General features: G+C 44.7%; 1 protein-coding gene across 2 annotated transcripts in view; it reads left to right on the forward strand.

The window, feature by feature from the left end:
* The first annotated feature begins 2,557 nt into the window (after positions 1–2,557).
* CLMN (calmin) overlaps positions 2,558–12,163 on the forward strand; it is a 75,939-nt gene continuing 66,333 nt past the window's right edge. Inside the window, exon 1 of one of the 2 annotated variants that reach the window (XM_048307524.1) lies at positions 2,558–2,744. In XM_048307524.1, coding sequence (XP_048163481.1) covers positions 2,663–2,744 — 82 coding nt within the window. In that variant the 5' untranslated portion in view covers positions 2,558–2,662. The remainder of the gene's footprint in view (positions 2,745–12,163) is intronic. The other variant, XM_048307523.1, reaches the window with a different exon arrangement.

A 12,163-nucleotide genomic window follows, 5' to 3' on the forward strand; every position in this document is an offset into this window, starting at 1 on the left:
TGGCAGACCTGGAGATATCAGTGGCATGGGCTGCACCCTAAACCACCATGAGAGTGAAGCTGGGCAGGTCTTACATGAGGACAAGGAGGAGGGTGAAGGCAGTAATTAGCTCTAGGGAAATCTGCAAGAACAATGAATGACAGCTGTAACATCACAGGTCAGGTGGGGCTGGCAGTGAGGAGTTACAGCAGAAGGAGTGTGGCCAGCAGGACCAGGGCAGTGACCATCCTGCTATACTTGGCACTGGTGCAGCTGCACCTTGAATCCTGCTCAGTTTGGGGACCTTCCCTGCAAGAAAGACATTGAGGTGATTGAGGAGCTGGAGCACATCCAGACAAGGGCAAAGAAGATAGTGACAGGTCTGAAGTACAAGTCTTGTGAGGAGCTGCTGAGGGAGCTAGGAGGGTTAGCCTAGAGAAAAGGAGGCTCAGGAAGGACCTTATTGCTCTCTACAACCACCTGAAAGGAGATTGTGGCCAGGTGAGGGTTGTTCTCTTCTCACAAGTAACAGGTGATAGGACAAGAGGAAATACTGCCAAGTTGTGCCAGGGGAGGTTTAGATTGGATATTAGGAAAAATTTCTTCACTGAAAGAGTTGTCAAGCATTGGAAAAGGCTGCCCAGGGAAGTGGTGGAATCACCATCCCTGGAGGTATTTAACAGACTTGCAGATGTGCCACTTAGGGACATGTCTTAGTGGTGGCCTTGACAGTGTTCATTTGTTGGCTGAGCTTGATGATCTTAAAGGTCTTTTCCATCCTAAAAAATTTCAAATCTGTGAGTCTATGATTCTGCTGCTGAAGGTTGCAGATGTGTTTGCTTCTTCTCATTCGCCTGTATCACATACCACCTCCCTTTTTCCAGCTGGTGTGCTGACCATAGCAAATGGCCACTCAGAGGTCTCACAAGCAGGCCAGTGCAGAATGTGAAAGGCCATTTAGAGAGCTCATGACACCCTAGCTTCTGGAGGATGCTCACACACAATGGGACAAAGCCTCAGCTGTCCCCATCCAGGGCTGGGAATAATCCTTCTTTGAGCAGCAGTATGGATTAGGGATCTCCAGCCACTTCTGGCAGACAGTATTTCAACTGATGCTGTGAAGTCATTCACCTGTTTTTCCCACAGCCACACTCACTCAGTTTCCAGCTCCACCTCTAAATGTGGTACTGATGCATTCAGCCCACTTGGATAATGCCTGGAAAAAAAACAGGTCCTCCCAGTGTAAAATGAAGTCAAAGCCTGGCATTGTGATTTGTGCAAATCTGAGTTCAGACACTTTTTTTTTTTTTTTCCACAAGCTGTTTTTTCTACTCCTTACATTCAGGTTTATAAACTCCTTGTCATGGCATTCATGTGTCCTTACACCTGTGCAAAACTTTCCAGTCTTGATATATAAACAGCTGAAGACTGCCTCAGACTCTTGGAGACTGCATTTTGGGATAGCTGACTGCTGCATGTTACAGTAGTGACAAATCCTTATTAGATGCTTCAGGGATGACTTTGCCTTCTTACCATTTCCATCTGATTTTGAGTCGTAATAGCAAAATCACCAGAGCAGGCTGTGGGAAGAGCATTGCATTCCTGAGCTGGGTGAAACAACTGGTTGTGTGGAGTGTTTGCTTGGGATCACATAAACACTTCAGACTTGAAAGAGCCACAATTTCTAGATCCCAGTTTGTTTATATTTAACTTTGTAGATCTTGCTTGTGTGTTTTGCTAGTCTAACTCTTGATGCTATACTGGTCTGACTGGATTATGTCAAAATTTGCTGTTTACCGGCACGAAGGTACAAATAGTGGTATATTGCAATGAAACGCCTCGTATGGAAATGAAGTGCTCACTCTGTTCATCAGGTTTGTAGAGAACAGATCTCAGTGACACCGAAGAGCCTTGGTAACAATTACTGTCCAAGCTGGATGAAAAACGGTGTACATGAAGACATTCAATTCACCTCAAAGGAAATTTGAGAGCCTGAACAGACTACCAACAGCAAGCTAAATGAGTATGCAACTATTAGTGCTTTTAATGTATAGTGGCACTGATTTCAACCCCAAGAGGAAAACACCTCTGCTGCTCATACTTTTGTTCTTCCATTACCGCCGTGGTGCATGACACTTACTCTAGGGACGACCCTTCTCCGGTCCCCAGGCACGGCAGGAGGAAGCGACCACACGCTCGGCGTTGTTCGCGGCCCCCCTGCCTCGGCAATAAACGCGTTTTCATGGGGAGTGCAGGGAGGCCGCTCCGGCGGGACGGGCGCGGGGTCCCCGCCGCGCCGGGGCCGGACCCGCCTGCGCCCGAGGGGGCGGCCGGAGCGGGCCCCGCCGCAGACCGCGGGGCCGGTGCGGGGCCTGGCCGCCGCCGCCGCCGCCGCTGAGGGGAGGCAAGGGCGGCGGGCGCCGGCGCTACCCGCGGCGGGGAGCACGGCCAGACCCCCGCCCCGCCCCGCGCCAGCGCCCGCCGCCCCCGGCCGGGCGGGCTGAGGGAGGGAGGCGGCGGGCGGGAGCGGAGGGAGGGAGGGACGCGGGGCGGGGCGCAGCCGGCGCGGAGAGGGGCCGTCCCCCCGCCCGCTGCGCTCCGCGCCCGCCGTCGGTGCCGGTGAAGGCGGCGGTGGCGGTGCCGCCGGCTCCCGCCGCCCCCCTGGCCCCGGCCCCCCGTCCCTATGGCCGGGCAGGAGTGGGACTGGTTCCAGCGCGAGGAGCTCATCGGGCACATCAGCGACATCCGAGTGCAGAACCTCCAAGGTAAACCAACACCCCCGCAGAAACCCCTCCCTCCGCCCCCGCGCCGCCCCGCTCCCCTGCCCCTGCTGCTGCCCGCGCCGGTCCTTCCTCCCCCGCTCGCCCCCCGGGCCGCCGTGCGCGGGCTCCCGCAGCTCCGCGGAGCGGGGCCGGCGCGGGTGCGGGGCCGGGGGAGGAGGTCGGCGGGGCCAAAGTTTCCCCCGAGCGCGACGCCGGCCCGTCCGGCCGCGGAGAGCCCCGGCGCTGGGGCGAGCGGCGCCGGGGCAGGGACGGGGAGCGGGGGCTCCGCGGCACTGGGGATGCTGCGGAGGTGGCACCGGCGTGTCCCCCCGGGCGGTGCTGCCACCCACAAACCTCCCCGAGGGCCGTCGGGGCGGGGGTTGCGGGCTCCGGCTGGGCTCGGGGGAGATCTGGGCGGCCGGGCGGCGCCGGGGCTCACCCTGCCGTGGGGTAACGGGAGCCGCGCCGCGGGGTCCCCATCGGGCCCGGCCGAGGCGCCCCAGCTGCGGGCAGAGCCCGCCCGCCGCTCCCGTCTGGACATCTGGGGTCACTCGGCCGCGGTCAGGGCACGGCTCCGGGTCCGGACCACCGCGATTTGAAGGGAAGCCGATGACTATCAGAGGACACAATTTCATGTATCTTCTAATAAGCTACTGTTGAATAAACATGGACAGAGTCTTTGGATAAAACATCTACGAGATGCTCTCCTATTATGCCACAGGCTGTGCAGGCGGAAGGGATGCAAATACCTGGCTCTGAATGTAGGTCGGTATCAATGTAATAGTAGTAGTTGCTCCAAAGTTATGTTTGCCCCTCACCAGGTAACTCCTCGTGATTGGAAAGAACAGCAAGATTCGATGGAAGAGGAAAAAACAGCAGTGGTTTATGGGAGAACAACTTGTTTAATGTAACATACTGATCTTAATCAATAGCTCACATAATACTGCGATGTATCTTCATTTCCCGTAAAAATAATAGACTTGAATCAGAGGTCATTATCTCTTCCTGTCTATGCATAATTATATTAAGGCACTGTCTACTGGCAGAGCAGTGCAATTGCTGGAAATTAGTTTCAGTTTGGATTGATTATAGAAGATGTATAATTTATCAGAAAAGAGAGTCAAATTAGCCATTCTTTCAGCTCTGGTGTATTAATGCAGTTAGCTGCTGATGGGGTCACTCCACATCATTTTGACCTGCATCATCCTAGCCTCTGAATGAAATTCAGATTTTGAGTACGGTCAGGGCTGTTGATTCCAGGCTGCACTCCCCTTGGGTTTTCACAGTCTCTCATTACATTGTAGTTCTATGTTTCTGGCTTCTGTCTGAGTCTCTTTTGATTCTCTGTGTTAATATGACTGGACTGCCTCTGATCTCTTGTCGCTCAAAACTATAGTAATTAAATCAAATTTAATCCTTAATTCATGGGCATTTTTTGAGAAGGAATACAAAAGTAATCTGTTCTTAGAAAGAGTAATATTTTTTTGGCTTTGCCACTCAGTCATTTGTGAGAGAAGGTTTAAGGTAATTTCCCTTTCTGGAACTTAAAATGCATTTATACAGATGCACACAGCCTTATCTAAAATTCCTATAGTTGTGTAGGAGAATGTCATCTTACAGAGCAAATTCCATTGAATGGCATTATGTTCATGAAAAAACCCTCCTGTTCCCTTCTTACTACACAAGAGAAATTTTGAAACATATATTAGTTATCACCTTGCTTGCACTACTAAATAGGTTTTTAAGAAGTTTCATGCCTCATGTGAGCTCTTGTAGGGGAGAAAAAGCATTTGTTCTAAGGTGCTGCTCCAAAACAAGTGATAATAGCTGTCACAAAATGTATGATTTGTAACACATAATTCTCACATTATCTTCTAGAGATGAAAAACATTTTACAGATGGCGAGTCTGATACTCGTGAGAGTGTGATTTTTGTCGCTTGGGAGCTTGGTGGCAGAGCATGGTGCTTCTCTTCAGAACAGTTTCTTGTAAAATGGCAGCATATGCTCATATGTAGTAATTAAACTTGCTTCTGCTTTATAATTCAAAATTAAATATCTCCTCTCAAAACAATGCAATCTGAATAATCGCCAGTATCATTTTCTATCAGTTGCAGAATCAATAAAAGCTTTGATGTGCTAGAAAGTCAAGAGTTTAGGATGAAAAAGTAGGTGAGGACAATACAGAGTTTCCATCAGCACCATCAGACCCCCTGCAGGACTCTGCTGCCCAGAGCCACATGAAGGATCTCATGCAGTGAAGGTCCCCATCTGCTGCTGCATCTCCAGCTCCTGCAGCACTCTCTTGCAAGACCAGCTGTGTTTAGAATATGAAGTGGATGGTTTGTCTTATTCAAAATGCTCCCATTCAGTGGGACATTTTGCATATGTGGAGATGCCTCCTGGTCTCTGGGGAGTCTATCACATTAATATAGACCCAAGAAGGTGTAAGGAGAGGATGGGAGGCAGCAGCTAAATATTTGCAGATACGAACAACACACGCAAACACTGGCATGTCTGCATGCAGAGGTGGAGACTTCTGGGCTGATGCACACAGCCAGAGAAACATGAGGTGTGCAAGGCAGATAGAGGCAGTACAGTCATGCTGTGTGCGAGCCATGCTGAGCACCAGCTGATGGAAGAGCCCAAGTGCTAATGACTGTGAGAAAGGGTCCTGAGCAGCCTAGCTGGTATTAATGTTTCTGCAGGAATCATACAGCCATCTGCTGTAGTAGTTTTCCGTACCCTTTCTGCCTCATTTTTTAAAAGTGAAAATTGTTTATTTATCTTGAAAAGTTCTTCATTATGTCTTAGCTAAGCTATAGAGCATTGCTGACATAGAATTGTATTTGAAGATGGCATATGCTGTTTCAGTCTGTTGCATCTTCCCTCTCTAGTTTGTTGTTCCATATCCAGGAAGAATCCAAGATGCCAATTACTGGGAAGTGTCTGCTCTCATGAAGATGCTTTTACAGTGGTATGATCCCACCAAATTGAGAAGAAGTTTTAGGTTCATGTGCCGGCTGCAGAAGTAGCTCCAGGAACTATATGTTCTGTCATGTTACTAATGGGTGAAATTATGGCCTCTGTGGCTTTTTCAGCTTTTTCATAGGCAGCAAGGGGTGAAATTTACTAAATGGGCTGGACTTGGGGGTGGAAAAAAAGAATGATTTTAAAAATGGAATTACATCTTGATATTTAGGCATATAACGGTGGGCTTCTATTTTCCCTTTCCATCAAGAGATTTTCTATTATATTTTTTAAAAGAAGGAGGTGACATTTCAAAACTGTGTCAGCTAAGTGATGCTAAGAGCAGGCACAATGCTTCCATTCTCAACAGAGGTGATTTCAGAGAACAGATGCAGAAGTGACAATCTAATAGAAGGGAGAGGAATGTAAAGAGGGAATAAACACTAGGTGTGGTGATGCACAAACCAAGTTCCTCTCTTCCGCTCTGTTTAGTTTCTAAATGCATTTAACAAACTGATACCCTCGTGCTCTTTGTTCTGTTTGTGTATTCTCCATAGTGAATTTCTCCACATACTGAGAGAGAAAAATGGAAACCCCGCACAGAATGTAGGAGCGCATCGTCAAGCAGTGGAATGCTCAATAATTAATTTCCTGCCAGGAGATGGGCTTTTTCCTCTTTCTTTCTTTCTTTCTTTCATTACAACACCATTGGGAACATTTTGTTACAATACAAGAATATTTTAAAATCTTCCCTACTGGAAGCTTGATTTAGGATCATCAAAAATATACTTCCTTGTGTGGTGAATTGCACTCTCTAGAAAGAGGCAACATCCTCATCCTCTTTTAGATCGTATGTTGGTTGTGTGCTTTGCAATAGTCTAAATGTATGTTGAGTAGTACATATCTTTCCTTACATTCCCTGCAATGAAATATGTAGAGATGAATAATTGTGTGGTCAGATGTATTGCTCATCTCTGGCAAACAAGTGCTGTTACCACAACTTAAAAATAATTACAGTTGGAATGTTCATTTTGCACATTTATAATAAAGTAGATGGGCTGGGATGGTAGAACTCTACCATTCTGCTATCAGAGGATGAGTCAAGGTCCTGCTGCTCGTTATTTCACTACTCATTCAGGGTTTTGATCCAGAACTCACAGAAACCTGTACATGTTTATTCCTTTATTTCTGTGGATTTAAATACTTTCTTGAGTCTCATTCTTGCTCTGCTGAGGGGTACATGGCCTGCAGAAGTATTTGGAGGGCTACAAAGGAGTGTATTGTAGCATTGTCAGAAATAATGGAGAAAAAAAATGGTGACAGACCAGAAGAAATAACCTGAACAATATCAGCTGCATCGGTTCCCCATCCTTGCCATAGTTTATATCTCTGGGTGGATCACTTAGTCATAAAGTCCCAGCACTCTCTGATTTTGCTTTACTTCCTGTTTGGATCCTTGAGACCTAGACTTTATAAGCTTTGGACAGTAGTAACTATAATTGTCACTAACATGAATCTCAGCATCTTACGAGGTAACAGATTGGGAAGCCTCTGTCTTGAGAAGTAACACAAATGCATAACTCACAGAAGTTAACTCTGGCAGTGAGAGTATCTGTATATCTTTACTTTGTGGGGGCTAAAGCATCTCTGATGGATGACCAAAGGCAGGTACTATAGTCAATCTTGAAAATGTTTTTCTCCATATTTTTCTTTTTAATTTATGTGTGAAGCATACTTTTTTATGACTTTTGCACTTAACTACACAGAGTAATAATTTTCCTTTAATTGCGAGATACAGCCGCATTCAACTTGTTTGCTATAGTTTGGCATGCTTTTCAAGTACATGGAAATGTCATGAGTAGAAGGAAACCTTTTTTAATGTATCCATTCATTCTGACAAAAGTAAGGTGCTGTAACTGTTCATTACTTTAACTCTTCTATAACTTCTCACCCTACTCAGCAGGATTTCATTCTGCCTGTAGGCAGATTCATTTAGTGGAGTTCTTAGTAGATTCAGGTGACTTTTGGAAAGATTAAATTGTCTGGAGAACCTTAGGCGAAGTGCTGTACAACTACAAAGTGATCCTATTCTATCTAAAAGTAAAGTTAAATAGGCCTGAGAATTATAAATATGAACCCCCAAAATAAAGATTCAGATCCAGGTATAAGAAGCCAAAGTTAATGCTGGAAACCTAAGTGTCCTAGTGGGGATGGTGTGTGTAAGGGCAGTCTCATACCTGACAGTATTTGTCAGCAATGGAAGGAAGACTTACCTGCTCCAGATGTAGGAAACCCTGGCACTGAAATAAAGGAGCAGCGAGAGGGGAGACAAAGTGCAGATTGCATGTTTCAGCATGCAGTTTTAACAAGGTTAGTGCCTAATTTCTCTAACAAATTCGAAGTCTGGGCTCTCTGTCCCATTGAATGGATGAAGTGACACCAAATTCAAATCATGCCCAGTAGCTCCACAGTCACATGAACTCACTCGTGTACTGACAATTTGTCTTAAGAGAGACTGTGTTTGGCAACTGCATGGACCTGACTCGAGGCATGGGGTTGACGTGCTGTGACTTACCAACATCACCTTCTCTGTCTTCCCTGGGTGAACTTTTGTTCAAGCTCTGACCAGCCTCAGCATTAGGAGAGCTGGTGACACCTCAGACTGGATTACATGCCTGAAGTCATAGTTTAAAAATGGCAGTCTGCAAAACACTGTGTTAAAACTAGTGATGATTTTAAAGTATAATGGACTTTTCATAGTTCTCCTGCTTGTTTTTTGTTTTGTCCACTTGATTTGGACAGAAATTCAAACAATTTTCTTTCTCCTAAGGACAATTTCAAGGTTCTGTCACTTGCCTTCTGAAGGATGTGTAGCATTTATTTTGAAAATATTACAAAGAGATTACTTGATTTCCTTTTTCACTTTTAAAGACAGACTTCTGTTGGACTAGAAGAGGCAACCTTGGGCATTTGGATTGTCAGTGTCCATTTAAACATTATTTGTTTATGTCCTAAGTTGTTGAACCTTACTGTTATTTCAGAACGATTCTTAAGGGCACATGTCTAAGGGGGAAGAGCCAAATATCTGTCTTGTAATGTAGAAGTCAAAATTAACTCAAAAATGTATTCAGGAGTAGGAATTATCAGATAAGCAGTGAGGTATGGGTCCGTGCTGGGGTGGTGAAGGGCATCACAGCACCTTGTAAGAAATAATTGTCTTTTTCTACATGTCTCTGTACCTGTTCTATTTTTATATCTCCCCAACCAGTTAAATGCAGGGACTGTAGGTGGAGGATTGCAGGATGAATTTTACTTTATTGTAATTGCTGCATATTTCTGTGCAAAGAGCTGAGCTGTATTTTAGCTGTAGTTTGAGGCTCTACAGCCATGAACAAAAGTTTAAATTGGCATCTTCTAGGGATGGTCTTAATAGCAACAGCCTGGATATCTGCAGAGTGAAGGCCTGTGGACCTGTAAGCTATAAGCAGAGGATTTCATTATAAAACCAGAAATCCCACTGAATCTGAATAGATGTTATCAAAAACAATTAAAAGATAACTCTAATCCTGTGCCCATTACTTAATTTGATGGCATGATTCAAGATGTATTTGTTATAATAATGTAATACTTTGAGGGATGCTATTAATTTTCCACTAATTAATTTCAGACATAAATTAAAATGTATTTTATGCCATATCTTGAAAGTTACTCCTAATGTCAATGTAATTCAGACCTAGTATATTTGTGAAGAATGAGTTACCTTGTTTTTTATACTTTGAATGTTAGCATCTTTTACTGTTAGTAGTCAGAAATGAGACCTTTCTAGACTTTCTAGCAAATCTAGTGCTGATTTGCTTCATTATGTTTGTCCTCTTTTGGTAGTGTAATTGGTAGTATAATTCCAGTTGTTTACAAAATAAATGCTCATGAAATATGTTGTCACAGGGTTCATTTTAAACATAAAGATTTATATTCCAGTCCTCGTTATATTTAATGCATGCATACTTTTGGATCTTCATTTTATCATAATTAAGACTGGGGATGTGAGTGCATTTTGTGGTGTCCCAAGCTGAGCAAAGAAGTCCCTGCTCTTATGTAGTGTCCATTACCAGAAAACACATCTGTTTAGATGCTCCATATGTCTGAGTTCCTCTTGAGCCCTGCTAAGGTCAGAGATGCTTTACCCATACCCATGGAATGGCCCAGATACATTTTTACTCTTCCAGCCCTTTTTTCCTAACTTTTCTTCAGGAGATACACATAACAGTGCACTAAGCCCCCTGACAATCGGGAGGCCATGTGTTATTCATATGTTGTGAGAGTCATATCACAGCCTGAAGTGTCTATTTGACAGGACTCCAGCTGAAGCTCTGAACTGCAGCCAAAGCAGAGGGAGCAGTTACGTGCACGAGCTGTCCTTCTGTTGTGCACTAATGGCCAGATAGAAGTACTTTGCCATTTCGTTTCAGTCTTTGCGAAGAACCCCCTAATGTATGTCAATAGGTGTTTGGTGTATGCAGTCAGGATAGTTCACAACTGAGGGCTGATTATGCTTCTCTTGGCTCAGTGAAAGATGGGAAGGGCAAGAGAGACCTGGCTCTGTGACAAATGAAAGGAGTGCCAATGAAGATAACTTAAAATCTGATCCTTCATATGACTGCATTTGGACGCATGATTAAAGTTTTCTGGCTCTTACTGATGTTCATGATAAACATGAACTGCAGTTGTAACTTAATAAAGATACAGCATTTATAAATAACATAGTATGAAATGTCCACTTCAGACTTATTTTCTTAAATACAAGGAATGAAACATAAATCTGCCTGGGCTGTTTGCCCAGGGAGAGTAACAAGGCAAACAGAAGCAGGCCCGCGGGGAAGAGTGTGGTCCTCAGAAACGTAGATCGTGCAGGAGGGACTGTGGCCAGCATTTGCATGTCATACTTAAACTTGGTGAAACATAAAAATCCTGCCCAAATGAGAAGATGATCTTTCAGAGACAAAATTCCCATTGACTCTCCTTTTTTGATGAGGTATTCCATAGGCCTCTTTCTGGTACAAAACCTGATTCCAAAAGTGACTGTTAAGAGTAGCTGGGAAACATTTGGTCCCTCTCTGTGTTATCAGATTTCAGGCTGTGTAGGGGACTTCCTGGCCTGATGATTAATGCCACTGAACAACACTTAGTTCCTGTTGCTCTCATTTTTGTTCTGGTTTTGTTGGTTTATTTTTTTTTTAAGATCTCTCTGGATACAGGACAAGGAGTGATTTGAAGTTTTAGAGACTCTTGCCTGAGTTTTTCTGTTTCTTCCCATTTTAGAGAAAAAAGTTGTTAAGGGACCTAATGTTGGTTAAAAGAACTTATGCTCAGTCTTCTTCCAGAAGTTGTTTGGTTATTGACATTGGCTGAAAGAAGACAGAGTTAGAATTTTTACTGGCTAAACTGCATTTCTTCTTGTGAAGGTAGACAGTCTTTTTGACGTATTCAATGTTGGCCTTTCAAAACTTTAAAACATCCTTATGCTTATCAGAAAGATAAAAGAAGATAGGAGATCTTCGTTCAACAACTGTGTGTATGAAGAAAGGAAGCACCATATTCTGGTTGCTAGCACAGCTAAAGGATGCTGTAAAATCCTTTGTCTAAGCTGCAGCTGACAGTATCACTCATCATGAGTTTATTTTAATTTAAGAATTTGGAGGTCGCACCAATGTGACTCCTCTGAAGTCAGGAAGTGGTTGATGGGTTGACCCTGGTGATGGGAGCCCATTTCTGCAGGAGAAGGATGGTGCACGCTTCCTGTCCACACCCAGGCATAGCTGAGAGGGGCCTTCCACAGGTGCTGAGAGATCCTGGTGCAGCTGAGGAGGTCTGGGAAGCTGATACCCATCTGTCTCAAAACTGTTTGGAAACTAATTAACACGGCAAGTTATATTCAGATCTTGTTTCCACTGGTTGGATCTTAGTACTTTTCAAGTCCTTTACACCCTTTAATTTTGGGAAAGGTCAAAGCATTATTTCATTGCCTATCCCACAGATGGCTCTAGAGCAATTTTTTTTCATGCAGGATCTCAGTTTTTTTCACGCACAGCGAGTCCTTTGCTTGTATGCTGAGACTGATTACGAAAGCCAGTTGCAGAAGTGGTCTGGATGCCCACAGCAAGTGCTGATGAGACCCCTGTGCTGCGTCACTCCAGCCAGTAAACAGCTTTGTCATTTAGGCACTTAATTATGAACTGAATGTTCACTTGACCTCCTGTATTCTCATTTCACTAATGAACCAAAGCTTAGGAAGAGTGACTGACTTCAGAGCTGCAGCAGTTTGGGCTCTTTGAGCCAAAGTTTCCACTCATTTAATTTATCATACTAATGATCAGTTTTGGAGCCTAAACACAGGAGCTGCATGGAAAATACAGCGTAATGTGCTAATGTGATAACCACGTGACAGCAAGATTGG

Source organism: Corvus hawaiiensis, chromosome 6, assembly GCF_020740725.1.
Source record: "Corvus hawaiiensis isolate bCorHaw1 chromosome 6, bCorHaw1.pri.cur, whole genome shotgun sequence".
NCBI lineage: Eukaryota > Metazoa > Chordata > Aves > Passeriformes > Corvidae > Corvus > Corvus hawaiiensis.